A 24,748-nucleotide genomic window follows, 5' to 3' on the forward strand; every position below is an offset into this window, starting at 1 on the left:
TGTGTGAGTGAATGGAGCCTGAGGAGAGGCTCATGGGGTTTTCCTTAGCTAGTTGCAGGTTGTGTGAGTGAATGGAGCCTGAGGCTCATGGGGTTTTCCTTAGCTAGTTGCACTGTAACTGGCAGGACCAAGGGAATGTTTGAGCTAATGAGCTGCTTGGATGTTGCAAAAGAGAGAACTGGTTGAAGTGGAAGGTTTCCTCAGATATTAGACTGTTTATTAAGTTCAGGAAAAAAGTTACCTGACAACAGAAACAGGAGTCTTGATATCCCTTTGAAACTAGTTCAGCCTATTTTACCAAGTCCTTATGTGTTCCACTGTCTTATGGTACTGATGGACTTCCTCAAGCTTCATGTGATGCACAGCAAAGATCCCCAGCACAAGCTCAGGGTCAACTCCTGTCAGCACTGCTCATGGGGAGGTGTCCCTGGCAGGGCTTGGTGTCCCGTGCTGGATGCAATCACCAGCATTCACATTGCACAGCAACTTGTTTTCAGCATCATCTAAACCTGTTTCAGGGTCTTACTGATTCTGTACAGCACTGGGAGGAGCACAGTAGTTCCATTCCCCACTAAATTACATTCCCAGATGCTTTTTAGGGTTAAATAACCCAGTAATTAAATGTAAGCTTGGAGGAGGAGGGAGAGGAGCTGGAAGGAGAGTCTGCCTTAAATGGACAGGAGGAGGTTGGTGAGGCTGATGGTGAGACAGTCTCAGAGTCATATCAAGGGAGAGGAGGTCTCCTGCTTCTCCAGGCCAGTGTTGGATAGGGATTTGGGCTCAGGGCAGTGCAACCACAGGAGAATTTTAACAGTGTGGGTAGTTTTGTGCTTCATCTGGAGATTAGTTGAAAGCCAGGGGATGGGCAGTGGTTGGGTATGTTGGAAAAGGCAGGAAGCAGGGCTGTAGTCCTGGGAGATGGCAGCTGGGCAGCAAGAGTGCCACTGGGAGTGACATGGGGCTTGTCAGGGACATGGCTCACTGCCACGGGGATGCCAGCAGGGTGTCAGGTGTGAGCTGCAGAGCAGGGGCTGACTAATACTGAGGCTGCTGCCTTGAACTTGTGCTTCTTCTCTTCCAGGACATGCACTTGCACAAATTCTTCCAGTACTGCCAGCTGGTTCAGGCAGGAGCTAAGGAAGTCCCAGGAGAGCTTGTGAAATACCTAAAGGTGAACAGTGCCTGTCAGTGGGCTCCATTTGTGTTTTTTACAGACCATCAGTAACTCCCCAGAGCCCTGCCCCAACACATGCTCATTGCAGCACTGGGCATTGTGCAGTATCCTTACTTTTCCTTACTGACATGACTGTGCTGCTCCCAACTGCCCTTCACAGCAGATAAAACAGCACCACTCTGCCATGCTCATGGCAAGCCCTCCTCCTGGGCTGGGCTTGCCCACTCAACCCCTGCTGCCCTGGATCTGATTCAAACCTAGAAACTGTAGCACAATTCCTTGTTTTCAGGATTATCCAATCAAAACAGGATATATTTTTTTTCAGGCTGAATGAGATCTGTGAGATACTCAGTTAATTTGACCACAAATCACCTGTGACCCAGACCCAGGTTTTTGGCAGTCACTGCAGCATGAGTAAGGGCCTCAGAGCAGGTCTGCAGGGAATTCTGCAAAGAATATATTTCTTGCCTGTTTACTGTCCTTGTTTCCCTCCACACGGCCTGGTTTTGAGAGTGCTGCTGTAGCAACAGCTTCCAGTGGTGGGGATTTATCACCACAGAGTTACTGGGTGTGTTTCAGATAACATCTACATGAAATAGAAACTATGACAGGTTTTGAAGCCAAACACTAAAAACAACTGGATTTTTGTTGTGAGGATTTTGCCCCAGAGCTGGGTGCCTGGCTGCAGCCTGCAGGCAATTCATGTGCTAACCACAAGTAAGGGCTTCTTACCACCAATCATCTCAGCAATTTAAATTAATTTTCAGATTTGAGAACCTCTTACTAGGTCTGAAGGTTTCAAAACTGGAAGTGAAATGCACTGTCTTTCCTAAACTTGACTCATGAGATTCAGGCAAAAGAGATCTAATGACATGGATGGAGGGAATATGCACCAAATGATCTTGACCTTCAGTTAAATCCCATTTCAAAGGGCACAGCTTGCTACTGGGAGAAAAGTGTAGCTGCAAGTTATTGCCCATCAGATTTCCATGCTCCAAAGGCATTTGTTGAAAATGGGGACGTTGTTGCTTCAGAAAAACTGTTTCAAGTGATGAGAAGAGTCAGGAGTAAAACCTCAGCCTTAAATTCTGGGTTGTTGGGGTCAAATCATAGTATGTGACCTCTAATGAAGTCATAGCTGCCCGAGCATATCTGATAGGAAGATTAATTCCTGCCCTGGGAGATTTGTGCAGCTGGGACCTGTCAGCTGGAAGGCAGGCAGCAAATCCCACCCTGGGTCCAAGTTCTCTGGTCCCCTGGCAGGCTGAAGCCTGAAGCATTTGCTAAGGCCTGTCCTCTTGCCACAGAAACGTCTGTGGACTGTAAACATTTAACATCTGCAAAATGTTGAACTAAAAGTGTCTGTGTTTTGAACATTTGTTTTAGTGTTTGCACGCCATGGAGATCCAAGTAATGATTCAGTTTCTACCTGTAATTCTTATGCAACTGTTTAGAGTCCTTACAAATGTGACCCAGGAAGATGAAGTAGCTGTCAACTGCACCATGTGAGTGTCTGGTAAACCACTCGGTTGTCTTCAGTTGCAAATGCAGAAGAAAAGGTGCAGGGAGCTAAGGAGTAAAAATCCATGAGGAGAAAAGAGAAAGGGCTCTTCTGAAAATTCTGTGATGGTATAAGCCAAAGCACAGTCAGAAAGACAGAGTGCACAGGTTGTGTTATGGCAAAAGGATCGACCACACAACCCAGAACCAGCACAGGATTACAAAAAGTCCAACCAAAAAATCAGTGTGTGATGAGGAGGAGATGTTGCCTGGTGTGTTTCCACACTCAGTCCAGAATGTCTTGTCACTGAGAAACTAATAATGTCACTTCAAAACTGCAAGATGCAAAGTTTCACCTTCTTCAGATGAAACTACTTTAGTTAGAGGGCTGCAGAATTAAAGTAAATATAGCATTTCTAAAAAGGAGATTATCAACAGAAGGATTGAGGCAGCTGAAACTCCTGAAAACTCAGAGAAAAACGCTACACATATACAGTGAGTCCTGAGCATACTATTTGCACTTGTAAAGAAAAATAAACCACAAACAGTAATAAAAAATCTGAGATTAGTGTTATCACACTTAATTTCATTCTGAAAGCAATGTACTAGTATTAGGCTATGGTTTTACATCTGTAATACTACAAAATTGTCATATCTGGAGCAATTGCTGTTATACCCAAGTGTCTCCACAGGCATTTTATCTTGCTGAATTAATAAACACAAACATTTAGAGGAAAATTAAGACATTGTGCTTTACCTAACAATTCTTCCAGCATATAGATTAAAAGAGTGATTTAATGAAAATGTATTGTCAGATCTACATTTATATATAGATAATAATACTAGATAGTGGGTCCTTCACATTTATGTAGAGTGCACTTATGTCTAATACTAGATGCCAGAATCTTTAAGACATCCCATTAGCTTTCATTTTATCTCGTTTTATATGTACGTGCTCTCCAAAATAAAGCCATTTAAACTAGGTTGTTCCACAGGCACTGGAATTAACAAAGCCTCATTTCAAATGATTCATCTTCCCATCTGTCCCACACCTCTTTTTGTTCCCTTCACAGAAATGACAGGCCCACCCCATGACCCTTAGAGTATCCCAGTCAGGTGAGTTCCAGTTAATTGAGGCTTCCACATGGGATGAGCAGCCAGCCCACAGGTACACGCTGGCTGATGCCAAGTAACAGGTGGAACAGTTGGGAAGAAAAAGACACTCCTACCACAGTAAGCAGGGTCAAGGCCACTGCCCAAAAATGGACTTTTATAACTGCACAGTATAATTATGTATCCACCACAGCACACATGCACATCTAATTATATACAACATAATTAAAAGATGAAGTCTTCTCTAACACTGAAATTTGTTTGATTTAAAAAATATATATGTTTATGCAAAAGTCACTGGTAAAATGCAAGCTCTTTTGGTTCATTTAAAGCAGTAGGACTGCAAACTGCAAGCAAACAATGGTGGAAAGAAAACTGAGAAAATCGCTGTAAAAGCTATTGTTTGGAATGGTTTGGAAATCTTTTACATAGTATTTTACTCTCTGCTTTTGACTTCTCTGCATTTCTGCTGCAGGTGTTACAGGGGAGAAAATATCTCAGTACCTCTGTATTTTTCAAATTTGACTTCAAGAATATTGCACCTAATACACATATGCATTAGGTTTAGCCCAGTTAGATGCTAATCCTAGCAGTTTTAGGTTTAGGTTTTAGCAATAAGACCTGACTATTTTCCCCCTCCTTCACCACCAAAAGAATCAAACCTTGTCTAAAGCCAGTGTGAGGTTTGTCGGAGCCTTGACTGGATACAGACCTCAAAACATAGGTAACAGATGCTTATGAAAGAATGAGGTCAATGTAGTGTTCACCCCTTTCAGCCTAAGGTTTGTTTGGAACATGTCTATGGACACAATCATACTGGGGATAATTTGTTTTTCATGTTTTCTAGAAAACATTGCTACAGCAAGACGTCTCTCTGAGCAAACCCATCTCCCTGTATTCAGCTGCCTGGACTTTGGAGAATATTGGAAAAACATGCACATTAATCTTCCTGTAACTACCCTAAAGTTCCTGATTTTTTCCTGCTTTTAGGCAACAGTCTGTATGATCATCTTTTTTTTACTTAAGACTCACCATACAGAACTACATGAGTCACATATTCAAGCCATAAACCAATAATTTGGGTTGGTTTTTTTTTTCTTCTTCTGTATTTCTGGCTTCCTTTCCGACTTTGTATCACTTCAGGCATCAACAAAAATGTTTTACTGTTACTCCTTCTAACTTTTCAAGATTAAAAAAAAACACAACACATTTATGGTCACACAGTGAATTGGAATGACTGAGTCAGTACTATGTTCTTGTTTGTCAGTAAACCTGGTAACATTTTAAACAACAATTAGGTGCCAGATGACTGTTCTGCAACTAACTCTGGAACGAATTTCTGTATGATCCCCCCCGGGAGTTGCAGTCACAGTCCTGTGCCATGTGCTGCAGGTCGTGGGGGCATCTCCTGTGCAGGGCTCTGCACCCCACTCTGCCCCTCAGTTCAGGAAGGACAGGGAACTGCTTGAAAGAGTCCAGGGCAGAGGTACTAAGATGATGGAGGGAGTGGAACATCTCCCTGCTGAGGAAAGGCTGAGGGAGCTGGGTCTCTTTAGCTTGGAGAAAAGGAGACTGAGGGGTGACCTCATCAATGTTTACAAATATGTAAGGGGTGAGTGTCAGGGAGATGGAGTTAGGCTTTTCTCAGTGATGACCAGTGATAGGACAAGGGTAATGGGTGCAAATTGGAGCACAGGAGGTTCAAGGTGAATACCTGTGAGAGTGACAGAGCCCTGGGACAGGCTGCCCAGGGAGGGTGTGGAGTCTCCTTCACTGGAGACATTCAAACCCACCTGGACACGTTCCTGTGTGATGTGCTCTGGGTGACCCTGCTCTGGCAGGGGGGTTGGGCTGGGTGATCTTTCGAGGTCCCTTCCAACCCCTGGGATTCTATGATTCTATGATCACCAGAGGACAAGGAGAAGGGGACAAGTGACCCTGGGTGACCAGCTCCCACCTACACTTCCTGAGGTTTTCTTTTTCCAAAGCTTCACCTGATGCTTTCCCGTTTGTCAGTAGCTCTCTCTTTAATGAAGGCTGTTTTCTCATCCAGACTTCCAGAGTGGAATTTAAAACCCACTTTATCTGATAAATGGTTTGTAAGCTCCTCCCTGTGGTTTGGCCTGTGGGGTCTGTGACAATGTGCAGTAGTTTGTTGTTCCCTCTGGCTGGGGCTGGAATGTAAATCCCCAATGTTGGCTGAGGAAACCAGGCTCTTGCTGCCTTCATCAGCTGCCTGGCTTGCTTCCAGAAGGCTGGCATGTTCCCCAGGGTCTGCCTGTCCTCAGTGAACCATGAGGCAGCAGCCCAAAAATAATACAGTGCATGTAGCAAGGAGCAAGGGAGGATACATATGATGTAAATTCAGTTAAAAAGAGCCTTCCAGAATTAATAAATTCAAGGGATGCAGGAGGCGTCAGTAGAACAACCATCAAGATTTCCCCCCCCCCTCCATTTCTCAGCAGAGATCCTGGGGGGGGTTGTGCTCATTTTGCAGACTTGGTGTAGTAGTATAGTTGATAATTGTCACTTGTATAATCATTAGGAAAGGGGTCCCAGTGAGGACAGACTCACCACGTGATGAGCTGTGTGGGTGAATCTGCAGTGTGTGCAGGAGGGGCAAGTGGCCTTGCAGATACAACCTAAGAGAACTGGGTGCAGAGCAGATTAACTTCATATTTTTGTTTTCACCTTATCTAACACCTGAGTGTTGTTCAGGTGCTTAATGCTCACTGCAGACTTGAATCCTGGAATGCACAGAGGCCAAAGGATAGGATGCATTCCCTGTGGAGAAAGGCTCCCCTTCAGCTCCTGGCACTGAGAGCCTTGATTGTTGAAGGTCTGGGTGACACCTGGTCCTGCACCAGGGTGGAGAGAAGGCTTTGACTGCTTCAGCTCTGAGTGCTCTGTCAAGGGACTGTGCTGTGGCCAGGATAGTGCAGCCACAGGAGCTGTGAGGGGTTCTAGCCTGCAAGTCCTGGATCTCTGCAAATCAGGCTGTGCCAGCAGCTGCGGGAGCTGAGCAGGATGGGACACAGGTGGTGGCTGCTTTCATGAGCTGGAGGAACTGGCCCTTGCGTTGCGTGCTGAACGCAAACCACATTTCTCCTCAGGGTTCTTCTGCACATCGTGTCCAAGTGCCACGAAGAGGGTCTAGACCACTACTTGCACTCCTTCATAAAGGTCAGTCACGACACACCACTCTGCAAAACTCCCTGCTGGACCAGCCACACCACTGACACTGTTCCTCTTGCCCCAGTATGTCTTCCGAGCCGAGAAACCCAGTGTCACCCAGGCAAAGATGACCCATGAAATCCTGGTCCTTTCCATGGCCACCATCTTGAAGCAGTCGGCAGATTTTCTGGCCATCAATAAGCTACTCAAGGTGAAGTATTGGCAGCATGTGGCTGCCAGGGTGGAAGGGAGGAAAAGGGGGTCTGATACAAAGTCCAGGACTTCCACCCATCCAGACCCACTGCAGGAGCAGAGATACCAGGGCAGCTCCTCACATACTCATCCTGGAGGTTCTCCTCTTAAGACAGAGAGGTGAACTCTTGCAGGGAACCTGCCTGTGTTAAAGCTCATGGCAGGACACACCAAAGGGCTTTTCATTTTGCCAGTTTTACCTGTTTTCTTTAGTCCACCCATGAGGGTTGACTCACTGAAGTCAGACTGAGTTGCTGCCTCTTTGGTCCTTTGCACCCCAAACTCTGCAGGGTGTGCTGGGGTGCATGGGGGGTTGGAGCTATTCCCACCCCAAGACTGGCAGGACTCCTCCAGGTAGCAAAGGCACCTGTGCCAAGCTAGCTGTGCAAGCACAGCTGTGCTTACTTTTGAATGTGAGCTCTCCCTCCCACACTGCTGCTTCCCTACCTGGGCACACATGTTCAGTCCTGCTGAGAAAAATAACAGTATTCTTTGTTCATTCCAGTACTCATGGTTTTTCTTTGAAGCCCTGGCAAAGTCAATGGCAATGTACTTACTGGAAGAAAACAAAATCAAGGTAAACATTCATTTGTTTGATGCTGCATTACAGAGCTATCACAAACTCTTCTCTAGAAGTTTATTTGAAAGCATATGTAAATCTTTATTTGAAAAAAACAACAACAACCCAACCCAACCCTGACAAGCTGAACAGCTACCCAGATCTTCCCTTTTTTTTTCCACTTTACTTTTCCTTCTTCCCCTTTACGCTCTCAATTGTGATCAAAAAAACATGCCAGATCTCCTTATGGCTCCTGCAGCTCCTTTTCTGTCACCAGCTACTGCAGTTCCAGCCAGTGCTTTGTGCCAATGTTTGATTAGGAAACCACACAGCCCAAGTGCTGAAGTGAGCTTGGGGCTGTGCTGGGCTGTGGCAGCACTAAGTGTTCCATGTGCTTTTGGTTCCAGCTGCCCAGAGCCCAGCGGTTTCCCGACTCCTACCAGCACGCCCTGCATTCCCTGCTCCTTGCCATCATTCCTCACGTCACTATTCGCTACAATGAAATCCCTGAAGAGTCCAGGAATGTCAACTTTAGCTTGGCCAACTTCCTGAAGGTCAGCAGTTTCTTTCCTTTTCCCAGGCTATTATCAGGAAAAAAACCCCAACAACCGACCAAGCCAGCACAAACCCAATCAGCCATAAGCAGCAAGCAAGGGTTTGTATTTCAGCATCTCTCTGGTTTCTTCCATGATGAAAACTCTAGAGGGGATAAGGTTTCTTAGGATAAAACCTTTTGCTTTCCAAGAGAGACACTGTCATACTCGAGCACAAGAAGCTCCACCTCAACATGAGGAAGAACTTTCCTGTGAGGGTGACAGGGCACTGGGACAGGCTGCCCAGAGAGGTTGTGGAGTCTCCTTCTCTGGAGACTTTCAAGGCCTGTCTGGATGCCTTTCTGAGTGACCTGCCCTAGTTTTGGTCCTGCTCTGGCAGGGGTTTAGACTCAAAGATCTTCAGAGGTCCCTTCCAGCCCCTATCACTCTGATTCTGTATGTTATCTAGGGGTTTCAGTGGTGCCTGGTAACTGTTCCAAACCTGAGAATGAATATGAGCGCTCTCATTTTAAATGTTGCTGTTGTCCACTGGAGATTTAAGTGAAGTAATGCAAATAATTTCAGATAAACAGGATCCAGTATGTTTTGGAGAGTCAGGAGCAGCCCAGAAGCTCAAATCTGGCTGCTGGCAGGATGGAGATGATGTATGATTATTGCATTTCATTGTAAGTGATTGGTCACGTGCTGCTATTTTTTTCCCCAGCGTTGTTTGACCTTTATGGACAGAGGATTTGTTTTTAACTTGATAAATGATTACATTTCTGGATTCAGCCCAAAAGACCCGAAGGTAAGCATGGTGTTTCTTGAAAGCTGCTTTGCAGTTGTACATGTCTACATCAGTCAAACCTCTGAGGTGATTATTTTATGACTCTTGGAGGCCTTTTAGGTACTGTTCTTGCAGAGTCTTCTGGAGGCAGAGACCTCTGTGTGAGGGCTGAGAGCCTGTATACAGTTACAGCTAAAGGGGAGATTAGTTAATAGCCTGGATAAAATAGGTAAAGAAGCCCTGAGTGACAGTAGCAGTGTACTGACACTGAGGGGAAACAAGAGAAAAAAGTGCCAGCTATTACCAGATTTCACCAAATACTGTTTATTTGACCAATCCTTGTGCAACAAACACCTTGAGCTTGGAAGCAAATTAGTCAAACTGAAAGCTTAGTTTGTGTTTGTCTTTTTTTTTTCTCTCTTTTTTTTCTTCTCTCAGCTGCTGGTTGAATACAAGTTTGAATTTCTTCAAACCATTTGCAATCATGAGCATTACATTCCTCTGAACTTACCAATGACCTTTTCGAAACCCAAGCTGCAAAGAGTTCAAGGTATGTCCTTTCTTCAGGAGACTGGCTGGAGAACTATCATTTATTATTAGTCTTGATGGCTTCTGACCAGGTGGAATTAGGTTTGGTGGCAAGGAAATGTTATGTCCTGGTTAGCCTGATTTATATTAACCTCAGGAAAAACTGCTGTCCTGGCAGGTTTATGTCATTTTGCTCCAGAATGGTACAAAACCAGTCCCTGCAGTAACTCCTGTATTTAAGTTTGCATGGGACTAACAATATCCAAAAATCCTGCCCCTATTTCAGTAAATACACAAACTGTGCAAGTGTCATCCTTTGTTCCCATGAGTGTCAGCATCCCCTGGGAAGCAGGGTGTCCCATCTGCTGGTGCTTTGGAGAGACAGGAGAACAGACTGAATTCACTCCTCCACCACCAGCTCTCTTGGTGGCCACAAGAAGGTGATTTGGGTGACTTTCTGCTTTCATTTTGAACAGGAATATAGTGATGTGCAGGGTGTCCAAGCTAGTACTCAAGCCTGGGCTGAAAGCAGCCAGCAGAGCTTGAGGCCATGCCAGTCCTGAGCACATTCCAAGAGCACAGGTACCCTGACACCACCAGGCTTGCTGTCACTGTCACACCGTGTCCCCTTTGGTCCTTCTGCTCAGCACAGGGCAGATGGGCTTTGCAAGGGGCTGCACTGAAGCACTGTGTAGGTGTGAAAGGCTGCAGCTCTGCTGCTGAGCCAGTGTGGACCACAGTGTGTCCAAAGAAGGATGTTGAAGCTGGTGAAGGGTTTGGAGCAAATGTCTTATGAGGAGCAGCTGAGGGAGCTGGGGTCGTTTAGCCTAGAGAAAAGGAGGGTGAGGGGAGACCTTATCACTCTCTACTCAAAGGAGGTTGTAAAGAGGTGGGAATTGATCTGTTCAATGAAGTTACAATTGATAGGACAAGAGATAATGGCCTTAAGTTGTGCCAGGGGAGGTTTACACTGGGTGTTAGGAAGAATTTCCTCACGGAAGGGGCTATCAGACATTGGGATGGGCTGCCCAGGGCAGTGGTGGGGTCCTCATCCCTGAAGGAATTTTAAGACTTATATAGACATGATACTTGGGGATATGGTTTAGTTAAGGACTTCCCAGTGTTAGGTTGATGGTTGGACTTGGTGATCTTGAAGGTCTTTTCCAACCAAGGGAATTCTGTGGTCCCATGATTCTGAGCCCAGCAGCACAGCTCGTTGGCTTCCTCAGGTTGCTGTAGACATGGCCTCATTCTCTCTGGGTCCTGATTTCTCATCTGTGCTAAGTAAATACAGCAAAGATTGCCAGGTTTGGGTGCTAGTGGCCAGAGAGGGAGGTTTAGGATTCCCCCATGTGAAAGCCAGTGGATTGATGATGCTGTAATTTATTCTGATGGAGGCAAGAGCATGTTTGTTTGTGCCTCAGGGTGCAGCCTTACAAATCCCTGTGTGGTTCCTTTACATCCAGGTGACAGAAGCAGCAGAAAGTTTATTTTCTTTTGGTATGTTTCTGACAGCTCAGAGCTTTCTGGACCAGCTGCTAATCTCTTACACTTGCATCATTTTGGCTACTTACCTGGCATAGTTTAACTAAGTGCACTGCTAAAAATGGCTGAGAAAGACAGAAACAAACCACAGTGCCTCCCCATTGCTTATTAGTGGCATGATAACAGAAAGATGCTCTTTCTTGGTTAACATTCACCTTTGCATTTGCAATGGTTAAACTGAAAAGCTGCAAGAGCATCTCGTCTTTCCTCCTCTGTTTTACTGTAACTAGAACCTACCAGCTGAGGTTTTATTTTTAAGTATATATTTTAAAGTAGTGGTAGCAATTGTTATTCTCCCCCATCTCTTGACAGCAGAGCAGCCTGTCCTCAGGTAGGAGAAGGGCCTTTGCAGTGGTGCCTGTGCTCTGCCTGCCATGGCAGAGATGTGTCCATTGCATCTCCATTGCAAACTTGTCTGTTTTCACAGACAGACTGTCTCATGATAATCAAGGACAGTAGGCTGAAAGATGGGGAGGTATGACATACACGTAGCTGAGGAGATACCCTGGTGTTCCTCACCTCTTCATCAGCTTATGGGAATGAAGAGAGGGGGCATACCCAGCTCCCTCTTGTCAGTACTCTGCTTCTGGGAAAAGGAAGAGCAGCCCCCAGGAAGCTGGATAAGGAGAGTTTCCGCAGCAAGAGCTGGTGCAGATGGGCCTGCAAGCAGAGCACATCCCTGTGACCACATCCTGTTGAGCTGGAGTGTTGCATCGTGAAGCAGTTGCCCTGAAACGTGTCAGCTACTAAGGCTGGTTCCTGCTCTGCATCCCTGCTGCCTTACCCAGGGAATGTGTGTGTGTGTGTGTGTGCTCAGCTAGAGCAAACCCCTGAGCCTGCCCCCCCAGCCAGCAGTACAGGATTGCACAAACATTGCAATCTGGTGATAGCAAAGAGCCCAAGGGACTGACAGAAGCTGGGAGTTATGCAACAGCCTTACCAATAATGTTACAACATGACATACTGCCTTGATTCTCCAAGTGTTACTTATTCCTGTTTATTTTTACCATCTTTTTATTTGTCCCTCTTCTTTTTACACATGAATTAGATTTTTTTTCCTTTGCTGTGGAACGGGTCACTTCAGTAGGTAGGTCAAACTGGGATCACTGAATCCTCTAATGTCAAATATGCAGCTTCCAGTCAATTGACTTGCATCCCACTAATGAAATAACTATGAGGTGTGACACACAGGCATTTGCTAACATGACTAACAATGAAAGCTAGATAATGTTCCAGATTGCTCTCTCTTTCCCCTGAATCAGAGTTTCACAAACCAGTAAATGCTACTTATGAATCAATGAGCTTAAAAATACCTCTTGCAGCCACAGAGCTATTGGAACCCTTTGGCTGGGATTTTCACAGCTGTGTATAAGCACCTTGTCTTACACAGAAAAACTTTCACATCTGTGGGATTTAAAAAAAAAAAAGCCAACCACACAAGCCTGAGCTGAGCACACAGTATTTGTACCCTTTGGGGAAAGAAGGCACCACTTCAGGGTTGTCCCTCTGGGAGGCTGAGTGCCAAACTGCAACAGTCAAATGGTGCTTGTTGTGGCTTTGATTAGGCTCATGGGTTGCCTGACAGAGATAAGAGTGTCAGGGCAAGGTCATTCCTAGCAGCCCGAGTGCACATGCATCATGCACTGAAATCTATTTCTCTGACCTTTCTCTGCTTCATTATTCAGGCAAGTCAGTCACATGTTGCCCTGCCCTTGTAGCAGCCACTCCTTTGTTCACAGTGTGTAGCTCAAATCTGTGTGAGATGCAGGTTATGGGTTAAGTTAACCAAGGTGGTTAGGTACTGAGCTGCCTTTCTGCTGGCAGTCAGTGCAGCTTTTAAGGAGCTGTGCTCAGGATCTGCTGGTAGGAAGCTCTGGGACTGTCAGGTTTTGGCAAGCCCTGCCTCCCTCCTCCTTGCAGGGGGGCTGGAAGGTCTGGCTGTGTAAGGCCTGGAGGATGCAGCAGCAGTGTCTTCCACCACGTTCTTGTTCGCAGTCCTCATCCCAGCAGGAGTGTTTGCCTTGTCTTTGCTCCCTGCCTTGGCAAGAAGGAATGCAGATTTCATAGAGGATGTGGAAAAAGCTGCAGAGGTGACACTGCAGCTGGCAAACACAGTCTTTACTGTCTGTAACCACCCTCACAGCTGCTCCATAGGGGTGAGCACCTCCGCTGCCTGGGGAGTCTGGGGATTTCCAGGGTAACCCCCAGCAGGAGCAAAGGAAGCAGCACCCAGGCAGTCAGTCTTTCCCTGTTGCATGCAGCTCTGACTTTACTCTTCAGAATGCTAAGCTTTGCAAAGCAGCACACTGCAGAAATCCCTCCTTCAGCTGCTGCTGAAACAGTGAGGGCTGAAATTCATGGTTAGCCTGAAGTGGAAAATGCCAAGTTCTTTGATAGGCATTAACTCAATGGTGGAGAAAAACATAGTCGGTTCAGGGTTTATTTAAAAGATCAGAGTGCTGAGAGAGTGCAATGAACTGTATTCTAGGGGTGTTTTGGCTTACCTGACCATTATGTCTTACTCTGGACAGTCCCCTTAACCATTCCCTTGCTGTTTCTTGCAGATGTCAATCTTGAGTACAGTTTAACTGATGAGTATTGCCGGCATCACTTCCTGGTGGGGATGCTGCTCAGAGAAGCCTCTGTTGCCTTGCAGGACAACTATGATATCAGATACACTGCCATCTCAGTCTTAAAAAATCTCTTGATAAAGCATGCCTTTGACAACAGATACCAGCACAAGGTCAGGCATATTTTGTTGGCTTTTATACGTAATGGGCTTGAATCTATGAAAAAACTGTGTCAGAGTTTTAGATCTTGCATGGTGAACTAAGGGTATTCTCTTTACTTTTTTGGGAACTGTTGGAAGTAACTTATGGCATCACAGTAATAGCTCTGAGAAATTATCTAGGAACACAAACAATCCAGTCAGTTAACTGCAGTGCTTTCATTCATGCTGAGTATTTAGATAGGAAAGGCCTGAGCCGTTGTTAGCCAAGAGGCTGTTCAACAGAATTAAGCAATGTCAATGTGCTTCTGGTCTTGGGCTTAAATCAATATCCTGCATTAATACATTCTAATTAGGAAACAGCACCGATCTCTATTACAAGTCAGCTGCATGTTTTGCTAATTAGAGAAACAGAGAGGAGGATCTGTGCATTCTCAGGAGATGCTGGATTTCCGCTGGGGAGCTTTCCAGCTTGCTTTGGTCAGAGGCTCAGCAAGACTGAAGAAGCCTGGAGATGGGCTTCTTTGCTTTCTTGATGCTACTCCCTGCTGACCTGTATGTCCTTGGAAGTGTCCAGCTACCTCTGCAGACACTACCTGTCCTTGCTGTAGGCTGAAAACATGCCTTTGTTTAGAGTTTAGCTCCTGGAATTGCTCCTAGAGTGCTGCATTCCTGAATTTTATCTGGGAACTTGGATAGCCTCTTAGGCATGAAGAGTAGGAGAAGTGTCACCTAAATGTGGTTGGGGCTCTGGCACAAATGGACCCAGAGCCAGCTCCTTTGCTCTCCCTTCTGCAGCAGGTGGGGTTGCTTTTCTCTGTAGTGAGGAGACCTGCACAGCCTGGAAACAAAACTGCAGCCCATGGTATTGGCAAGACTTGGTATTTCAGGAGAGATTTCCCAGCTCTCTGCCAAGACCGGGTCAGATGCACCAGTTTCCCATTTTTTGCTACATTGAAAGCCTGGGCTCTTACCTCCATTTTTCTCCCTGTGTGTCTTCAGAACCAGCAGGCAAAGATAGCCCAGCTCTACCTGCCACTCTTTGGGCTGCTGCTGGAGAACCTGCAGCGCGTGGCCAGCCGGGAGGCCCTCTACTCCTGCTCTGCTGCCTCCAGCCCCGTGAGTAAAGCTCAGCCATGCCCCTTTGTCCTCTTCCTCAGACCATCCAGTCCAACCCCCCTGCATGGGCAGGGACACCTCCCACCAGCCCAGGTTGCTCCAAGCCCCATCCAACCTGCCCTTCAACACTGCCAGGGATGGGGCAGCCACAGCTTCTCTGGGCAACCTGGGCCAGGGTCTCACCACCCTCACAGTGAAGAATTTCCTCCTCATGTCTGACCTAAATATCTCCTCTTCCAGTTCTGAACTAGAGTTTCTGGTTCATTTTATCATTTTTCCTCCTTATTTAAGTTAAAATGACACATCAGACAGCACAAAGATAATGGTGTCAAGCAATTTACAGTGCCCCTCCATGCTTTAAGGAAAACACTACAAAAGAGACTAGATGGTTTCTCTGATTCACCATGTGTTGTTCCTGGATGCTTGGCTTTTCTGAGGTCATTTTTCTCCAGTGCAAGGAGGGACGTGCTGCTCTGGAGCACATCTCTGCAGGCTGACCTCCAGAGCACTGTGCAAAGCTACTAGCATGAAGAAAAAACCATAATCTTTAACAAAATATAGCTACAAACAGAATGGATAGGAAAAGGGAGAGGATAAGCGTGTTTTTCTTCTCCCCGTGGCTCCATAATGTGCTTGTTTGTTTTAATTTGGCCTTTCCTGTGACTTTCTTCTGTCTGTAGCACTGGGTGCACTGTCTCTGCCCTGTTGCTTGCTCTCATTTCATGTGTTTCTCTGTGGCATGTCTAGTGCCATGAGGTGAGGAAAGTCCCTCCAAGTGCAATGAGTTGCAACAGAGCTCAGCCTCAAACTCCAGCAGTTGTTTTGGGGAGTTGCCTATCTCCCTGAGGGCTGTGTCACATTCCCAGGCAGACCAGAATTTCCTCCTTCTTTAGGGCACAACAACAACAACAACAACAACAGACATTTCCAATAATTGAAAATGTCAACTCAAATGATGAAAAATAAAGGGAAAAAAACTGCTATGACTTACTTTAATATTTTTCCTTATTCCTTGGACTTCTCCCCAGGTTATTTGCCTCCCTGTTATGGAAGTAAGGAAATAGATTTATTTTCATCTGCATTTTAAAAGCTGCTCTGATTTGCTTTTTTAAATGTCATTATTCTTTTCTAGAAGAGAATAGGTGTTGCCTTCTATTTGTCATACAAAAAACCTCATACTGCTTTTACAGGCATCCAGGGATGACTTCATGTGCAGCTTTGCATCCCCCTCAAACAGATCCAGCCTAATTGCAGACAAAGATCCAGGTATATCCATTTTTCTGAACTTTATCTTTCCCATGTTTTTTTAAATGTAACTATTACCAGTCCCAAAAACCAAAACCCCAGAACCCAAAACCAGGCATAACTGTCTGCAAAGAGCCTCTTGGGGCTCTGACACAGTTCCCTGGACATGGAGTCAACCCTGTCCTTTCCAGATTAATCAGCTTCTGACACATGGCTTTCACAAGCCCTGTCTGTGCTGCCCCAGTTGCATCCTCCACTCCCTTTCCATGATGCTCTTGGGGATGCTGGTGCAAAGGGGTTAACTGTGGGGTTTGTTGGTTTTTTTCCTTTTCAGCCTGTGGAGCAGCCCTTCCCAACGGCCACGCAATAAAGAGAGAGGACTCAAAAGGATCCCTGAACTCAGAGGGGACAACCAGCTCCCCAGATCAGAGTGAAAATGTAACGTGTGCCTGGGGTTAGAAAAGAGGGTGCTCCTTGCATCACCCTGTGGGCTGTGTCAAATAAGGGGGAGGGAAATGGAGTCCCACCTGGTAACGCTCTCAAAAAACAGTTTATAAGTATCTCTGTTTGGAAACCAACAGCTTTGTGTTTAAGAGAGGAGGCCAGACTCAGGGGCCTGGTGTGCTTTTCCTCTTCAAACATCTCTGAGCCAAAAATACAACTGTTGACAAATTACTTACCAAAATCAAAAGGCAAAATCCATGGGGAAAATCTTCAGCTGCTCCCAATGTGCATGTATCCATATGCAGGTGTGCTCCCCATGTGTGGATGGGTCTGAGCCCAACCAGTGCATGTTGCTGGGGGAGCTGGTTTCTTACACATGACTGGGAGGCAAAGCACCGTCGTGTGGGATTGCCAGGGACTACTGACTTAAGAGATGACACATTTGCAGGAAAATCAGCACAGGCTTCATAACCACAGCTCCAAACTTGAAGAAACTGACCTGAGTCACACCACAGAGCTCTGGCCCCAGTATCCAGATATTTAACCAGGGTGTACTCCCCTTGCTGACAGATTGCACACATGGAAATCAGGGATTTGTGCAAACCAGCCCTTGGTTTTCCTCAAGGTGCTTTCCAGATGTCTTGGGTTGACGTGACTCATTTAATTTGTCGTTAAAAACTCTGGCCCTCATAACAGGTAAGGCAAAGATTGTCTGGGCTCCTGCTGGCTGTGTCCTGACATGCTTAGCAGAGGTGGGGCCTTTCGAGCTCTCCCACATGAATTACAAAGCTGCAAGACCAACTATAGCCAAACACATGCCTGTCCAAGTGTTCCTGTTCAGCAGAGCACTGAGCATATTCTTCAGCCTTGCTGGCAGCAATACCTAGCAGGGCTGGCAGAAAGCTGAGCATGCAGCTCAGCTCTTCCCCACAGCTGGGCAGCCTCTGCTGTGTCCTTAGAATCCTAGGGGTTGGAAGGGACCTCGAAAGATCATCTAGTCCAAAGGTGTGCTTTTCAGAGTCTTTGAAGACAGCTTTGCTGTTAGGGAATGCAACCTCCAGAGATGCATTTAAAAGCAAGGCCATGCTGCAGAGCACAGCTTGAACACTGCCCTGCAGGGGCAGACACTGCTTCTTGCCTGTTCCCCTCGAGTGAAATTGGGTGCTGACTTGATAGTTCAGCCTGGTCAGCAGCAAAGTTCAGGCTCTAGCACTGCCTCTCCTACTCTACACTGAATACTTAAGCGTGTTTTATGATGACTCACATCCACAGCCTCTCCCAGAATAAACAACAAATAAGATATGTGGATTGTTCTCCAAACATGTGAGGCACAGCTTTAAGAGAAGTGTCCTGCTTGGAGCTTAATTGTGTCCATTTGTCTGAGTATACAGCCAGGGTGAGCACAGAGAATGCAAAAAAGAATTGGTAAAGCTTTAAAAGTCCTGTTTCCCACCACACAGTGCCCAAGCCTCTCCCACACAGGTTGATTCACCAGCAGGATTTCACTTAGCTTTGTTTAAGTCACTAAGTAGGAGGAAAAACAAGGGATGCTTTCAAAAATCAGGGTGAGGGGGGGGGAAAGGTGGAAATTTCCTGTTTTTTAAATAATTGACATTTGGTTTAAAAGTGTGTATCTTTAATGGGAAGTTAGATTCTTGCTTTAAACTGTCAAAGATAATTAACTGTTTTGTTTGACAAAAACTGGCTGTAAAAATATCAGGGAGCTTAGACCTGGCAGAGGGCAGGGGAAGTGAAAGCAGGGCTGCTGTGGGTGTTGCTGGATGAGCCAACATTCCCTGCCCAGCTCTTTTTCTGGGCAGAGAAGCATTTGGATTTCCAGACTGGATGGGTAGCAGCAACCCTGAAGGGATGAGATGTCTCCAGAACGGGTCACCAATGATGCTGTGGGGGTGCAGATGTAGGGGGACAGGAGGAATGCTGGCATATCTGGTATGTGCTGGATTTGCTGTGCCCACGCTGCCTGGTGACCAGCCCTGTGTCCCCTGTGGCTGCTGACCCCTGTGTCCCATCCCGTGTCCCGCTAGATCCGCAGAAGCTCCACGAGGAGCAGCATGTCCCAGTGCAGCCGCCTGGACCACTTTGAGATCCGGACGCTCCTGATGTGCTACCTCTACATCGTGAAGATGATCTCTGAAGGTTGGTGGCTCCTGCTCACAGCAGGGCAGGCAGAAAGATGAGACCATCACCAGTGGTTTCCATCAGTAAGGACCTCCTTTTATTATTATTATTGTTATTATTACTTTTATCTCAGTGCACTGTTTTTTTTTCTTCCTTTCAGATACACTTCTAGCTTACTGGAACAAATTCTCACCCCAAGAGTTGATCAATGTCCTCGTGCTTCTGGAGTGAGTATCACAAGGCTGCAGTTCCAGCATGTGCACCTTTATGCAGCCAGTGGTGGCCAAGAAGAAGACACAAGTGCAGTGTGCGTCACAGGGTGCAGCCCTAGAGGGGTCTGGCCAGGGTGTAATGAAATGCTTTTCCTCCATCTGAGGAGAAACAGGCATATATTGAGGGAGAAGGGTGAGATGGGGGTGCCCTGAGCTCAGTCCAGGCTGTGCAGAGGGTGTCCCCCCCCATTCTAACTGTTCTGGTCGCTCCTGATCTGCAGGATCTCTAACAGACGCGTATTTTATTTTCTTTCTAGAGTGTGTTTATTTCACTTCAGATACGTGGGGAAGAGAAATATTGCCAGGTACTGTATTGTTCCACCCATGGCCGTGCTGGGGGGCTGCCCCTGTGCTCCCTGCAGGGAGGGGAGCCTGCAGTGCACCCCGGCAGGCGGGAAGCTTGTGGGACAGGACTCGGGAACCCTGTGGGACAGGACTCTGCTCAGCACCACCCCACAGGCAGAGCCCCCTCGTCCTAGCACCCAGCCCCTTCCCTCCCCTCCAGCTCCTGCATGAGACCCCCAGGCCCCGGCGCTCCTGGCTGCCCACCCAGGTTGGCAGTGTCCCCCGCAGGCACCTGCAGGTGAGACAAGAGGCACAGCTGCACCCCAGCTGACTCAGGCACCTAAGACCAGGGTAGCCAGCTCAGTCCTGCTGGGATTGCCTGGGATAACCCAGCTGAGCGCGCTGGAGGGAGGCCGGGTCTCGGTGCTGGTGTGACCCTGGAGCGTGTGAGCAGCGGTCCCGGCTTCCCCCGCAGGGTGCACGATGCCTGGTTGTCCAAGCACACGGCAGCTGGTAGGAAGTCCCAGACCATGCCCGCGCTGCGCAGCAGAGCCGGGGGGATGCAGGTGCGGCTGCAGCACCTGGGCAGCCTGGAGACCTCCTTCACACTCAACCACAGTACGTACAGCAGGGCCAGGCGGGACCCTGGGCTGTGAGCCTGTTGAAAACTGCACGCAGCTCTTCCCCACTTGCTTGTTGCTTCGGGGTGTTCAAGCTACACAGAATCACAGTGGTCGCTGCTGCTCCCTGCAACGTTCCTAGCTTGGCAGGGGTGACATTTAAGCCAAGCACTTATAAAAAAATCACGCCTGGGACTTAGGACTTGCATGGTTTTTATCTCTCAGCTGTCTTGGCTCAGCTCCTTGGCTGAGTGTGTGCAGGTGATGCCCTGGTTTGGGTGGGCAGGGCAGGCAGGAGAGCTGCAGAGGCTTGGGCCTGGATCTGCTGTCAGCTTCACGTGGGTGAGTTTTGCCTCACGGAGGCACGTTGCCCGTTTCTCCTCTGTGAGTGCGACTTGGGCACTTCATTCACCATCTGGCTTTAAAGACAGTTGAAGGGGAAAGGGTGTCATTGGTTTTCTGGGTTGGCATCAAACGGAGGCAGCTGCGCTGAATGCTGCTGGCAGATGCAACATCTTGTTGTTCTTGCCTCATCTTCCAAACCGGATGAACTGTAAGGGGAGAACTTAATCAGCTTTGAGATCTTGTGGCAGCTGGAGTGTTGAACACTGTTTCCTCCTGATTTGCTTTCCATCTACAGATGCAGGCACCTCAGAAGCAGATATTGTGCACCAGGCGTTACTGGAAGGCAATATTGCCACCGAAGTGTGCCTGACAGTCCTGGACACCATCTCTTTTTTCACTCAGAGTTTCAAGGTCAGCATTGAAATCAAAAGTGTTGTAGAAAAGTGGGCTGAATTTTCTGTGTGCCAGTTGATTTTGGTGACCTATCCTCCTCGAGTGGCAGATTATGGAAGGTTCAAATCAGCTGCAGTTTGTTTATTTTTCAAAATGCTGAGAGTTTCACAGTGTCTCAGAGTAATGATGCACTTATGCAATCTTGCAATTTCTTGAAAACTGCAAGACCAGAGAAAATTACATGGACCTTACACCATGAGTGTAGACATTGCAAAAATAGAATAAGGGGAAATGAACATCATATAGAAAGGAGGGACTAGAGGAAAGGGAAATGAAGGTCTAGCATTCTTAGAACAGTCTCTGGTTTCTACCATAAACTGCCTAAAAGTGAGGCCCAGATATCTTTGAATCACTGTAAGAGCGTCTGTGAGGTTGAGGCATTCCAGCTGTGGTTGCCAGCTTAGGTAGGACCAGTAGCACTGGTGGAAGCCTTCTGCTCCGTGTAGTGATTCACTCTTCCGGCAGTCATTGCCATCTCCAAGAATCAAAGCCTCTGTGGTGAAGAGAACCTCAGGCTGGGAGCAAAATACTGAAATACTGTTCCAGAAAACCCTCTTCCTTAAACTGTGGTTGGAGGAATTCCACTCACAGCAATGCATCTTGCACAATGTCACAAACACAACTCTGGGTTTAAGAGTAAGCATCATGAAGATTTCCTTTCTAGATGCACTGAGCAACATGAAGAGAAGACCAGCATAGCCTCTGCTTCATAAAACCTTCTGCTTTGGGAAAGGGAGGGACTAGGTGAGCTCCAGAGGTCCCTTGCAACCCCTGTGATTCTGTGATATCCTTTGCCCTTTTTTGTAACAGATAAAAAAGCCATCCTGGGGCATATGTTAAATTACTCCTCAATTGTTTTGCAACAACAGAAGGACTTAGATGCAAGAGTTAAAACTTGCTTGACTTTCTCAGTTGCCTCTTTTAATATGGCTGAACCACAAAACAATGTGATTTTCAAACCACAAGATAGACTGGATTCCCTTCCGCTTTAATGGGCTTCTGCTTTGCTTTATGGTCACAGAAGTGGGCTCTGGACTGCACTGAAAGTGCTGAGCATGTTCTTACTGACAGAGTTATAGAAGTTGACTTAAAAAGTGTGGATTCTCACCTTATCCTGCTGCAAGGTGTGCACAGGATGTTGAAAGACAAATCTGAGGCAGCCTCAAGTATTGTTTGGACTGGCAATGAGATGGGGACTGTTGATGTCCTGTCAATATGGGGCATCCACGTCCTTGCTGGGTGGCCACAAGGTCCTGCACGGCAGCTGCAGGGATGACAGCAGGGGTAGGCAAGAGAGCTCTGACACCAAACTGTATGGGGGGCCTACAGGAAAGCTGGGGAGGGACTTTTACAAGGGCATGAAGTGACAGGATGAGGGGTAATGGCTTTAAACTGGAAGAGCTTTAGTGTGAGGATGGTGAGACACTGGAACAGGCTGCCCAGGGAGGTTGTAGATGCCCCCTCCCTAGATGACCAGGTTGGATGGGGCTTGGAGCAACCTGGTCTAGTAGGAGCTGTCCCTGCTCATGCAGGGGGGCTGAAACTAGATGATTTTTTAAGGCCCCTTCCAATCCAAACTGTTCTATGATTCTATTTTATTAATCCTCTCCAAGTAATTCCATTTTACCATCTCCATGCAGGGAAGGGGGAAAAGGGAGATGAGATCCCAGGAGGTGCAAACTGACCAGGGGAGTGTGCTGGCTTAGTACAGCTATGAATCTGTCCAGTGAAAAGATCTGATAGTCTTTTTTTCTCTCTCTCTCTTTTTTGGGTTGCAAATAAAACACGTCAGACATATAAAGAGGAATGGAAAAACAGCGTGATGGTTATGTTGGTAATGGCCTGTTTTATTTAAAATGACTCCAGACAACCAGTAATACAGATTATTCAATTAGGTTTTGGAATTAGTGATGCAAAAGTAATAAAATTTATTCTCTGCTTGTTTTATTCTTCTGACCAACTAGTGTAAGTTTATACAAGTTGTCACATTTATGGGTTATATTTTTACTGAAGACCTGGTTCCTTGTTTGGCTTAATAATTTATGTCATCAATTATGCCAACTTGTCTCTGTGATTTCCAGCTTCAGGCTCAACGTTTCAGCAAAATAAATTCTCTCATTGCTTTCCAGACCCAGCTTCTAAACAACGATGGCCACAATCCACTCATGAAGAAGGTTTTTGATATTCATCTTGCTTTTCTCAAAAACGGGCAGTCAGAAGCAGCTCTTAAGCATGTGTTTGCCTCTCTGAGAGCTTTCATTAGCAAGGTGAGTAACACACGACTCCAGAGGTTCAGGAGAACCTGTTTAGGTATGACAGAAGAAATAATTGTGCTTAAATTCCTCTTAAACTGCTGTTTTGTGCTGTCTGGAAATGCGTTTTAGAAAACAGTTTCTGATCTGATACAAAGAACAGCCCAGGTCAGGATATCTATTGCAGCAATTACTTGTTTGCTGGATACCAGGAAACATCATCGTCATAGTCATCATAGAATGGTTTGGGTTGGAAGGGACCTTCTAAATCATCTAGATCCAACCCCCTTGCATGGGCAGGGACACCTCCCACCAGACACACAAACCTCATCTAACCTGCCCTTGAACACCACCAGGGATGGGGATTCCAGAGCCTTCCCTGGGCAACCTATTCCAGCACCTTCCTACCTTCATGGTGAAGAATTTCTTCCTGATGTCCAACCTAAATCTCCCCTCTTTCAGTTTTAAACCATTAAACTTTGGTTTGTTTAATTTTGGTTTATTTTAAGCAAGCACATGAGAAGCAGAAAATGCAGAAGCCTTGCTGACTACCTGCCTGGCTCCAGACACTGTGCTCTCCCATTAGGTATTTTTCCATGGGACTTCTTAAAGCCTGTGAGGTTGGCAACTGTCATGGGCAGGAACCACTCAGTTTTTCTACAGGCTCAAATAGATATTTATTGCTCTACCTTTCTTTTGAGTTTTCTGCTTGCCTGTCATCTGCTTAGCCTTGAGGTCCATCCTGCTGCAAATCTGCACACACCCCACTCAGACACAGGCTCTCTGTGTGTCTCTTCCACTTACTGGTCAAAAGTTTGTGCAGCCAGAAATATTTCCCTTGTGCCTGTAGCAAATAAGGGACCGTTCTTGCCTCCCTGGCAGATCTTCTGTGGTTGTTTAAATGCGAAGCCAAACCTGCTCATATTGATCTCCCCATCAGGCTCCAAAACCTGGAGCTCTTCAGGGGTCCCACACTTGATTTCCAAAATGCAGATGACAGCAACGTGGGCTGTGTTCTTGGCTGCTGAGAGAATGGGCAGTGGGGTCATTTTCTTGGAGTTATTCCAGCTCAAATCCACACCAAATTTGGCATCACGGGTCTTCAAAGATAGGAAAGATTGCTTTCAGTTGGTTTCTCATATTTCCCCTATGACAGGACCCAGTGTTGCTTCTGTTACAGCAAGATATGGGCCCAGCAGATGGTATCTATAAGGAAGTGAGTTTTTTGCCAACTCCATAACCACATTAGTCCCAAACTTCCTTTTAAGTCCTCTGAAGGGCTTTTTAAAGGCCCAAAGTGACAATAAAATAAAATATTGGGGGGGGAGGAGGAGGGGCAGTGCTTCTCATGACAAGTGCAAGAATGGCATGTTTTCCTGCAAAGGAAAGCTGCACTGCTTTCTTTTGGGTTGCATCTCATTGTTAGCTATAAATCAGTGTTAACTTCAAGAAAACCAAAAGTAGGTTATATCTTTGACACAGCTAGAATGGACAATCTGTCATTTTTATGGTCTTGTATAGCTAATAATTTGAATGAATAGAATCCTCCTCTTATCTAGGGTGACAGCAAATGGTTGTTGGATGGGAATAAACTCCTGAGATTTATTCTGCATCCCAAAATCTCTGCACTAAATCTGATTACTTGATAGGCAAAAGACTTCAAAAAACCAAATAAACAAAA

The 24,748-nt window shown here is 46.5% G+C and overlaps 1 protein-coding gene across 1 annotated transcript in view; it reads left to right on the forward strand.

Moving 5' to 3' along the window:
• The window catches only part of DOCK11 (dedicator of cytokinesis 11), a 63,980-nt gene that overhangs the window by 21,985 nt on the left and 17,247 nt on the right, over positions 1–24,748 (forward strand). The window contains exons 23-40 of the mRNA XM_010004763.1: positions 1,082–1,171; positions 2,561–2,679; positions 6,901–6,970; positions 7,047–7,172; positions 7,719–7,790; positions 8,180–8,326; positions 9,030–9,113; positions 9,531–9,642; positions 13,730–13,908; positions 14,896–15,012; positions 16,203–16,278; positions 16,592–16,695; positions 18,747–18,858; positions 19,001–19,067; positions 19,370–19,417; positions 19,873–20,015; positions 20,658–20,773; positions 22,945–23,082. Coding sequence (XP_010003065.1) covers positions 1,082–1,171; positions 2,561–2,679; positions 6,901–6,970; positions 7,047–7,172; positions 7,719–7,790; positions 8,180–8,326; positions 9,030–9,113; positions 9,531–9,642; positions 13,730–13,908; positions 14,896–15,012; positions 16,203–16,278; positions 16,592–16,695; positions 18,747–18,858; positions 19,001–19,067; positions 19,370–19,417; positions 19,873–20,015; positions 20,658–20,773; positions 22,945–23,082 — 1,920 coding nt within the window. The remainder of the gene's footprint in view (positions 1–1,081; positions 1,172–2,560; positions 2,680–6,900; positions 6,971–7,046; positions 7,173–7,718; positions 7,791–8,179; positions 8,327–9,029; positions 9,114–9,530; positions 9,643–13,729; positions 13,909–14,895; positions 15,013–16,202; positions 16,279–16,591; positions 16,696–18,746; positions 18,859–19,000; positions 19,068–19,369; positions 19,418–19,872; positions 20,016–20,657; positions 20,774–22,944; positions 23,083–24,748) is intronic.

The sequence above is a fragment of the Chaetura pelagica genome, unplaced genomic scaffold (assembly GCF_000747805.2).
Source record: "Chaetura pelagica isolate M959 unplaced genomic scaffold, ChaPel_1.0 scaffold129, whole genome shotgun sequence".
Taxonomy (NCBI): Eukaryota; Metazoa; Chordata; class Aves; order Apodiformes; family Apodidae; genus Chaetura; species Chaetura pelagica.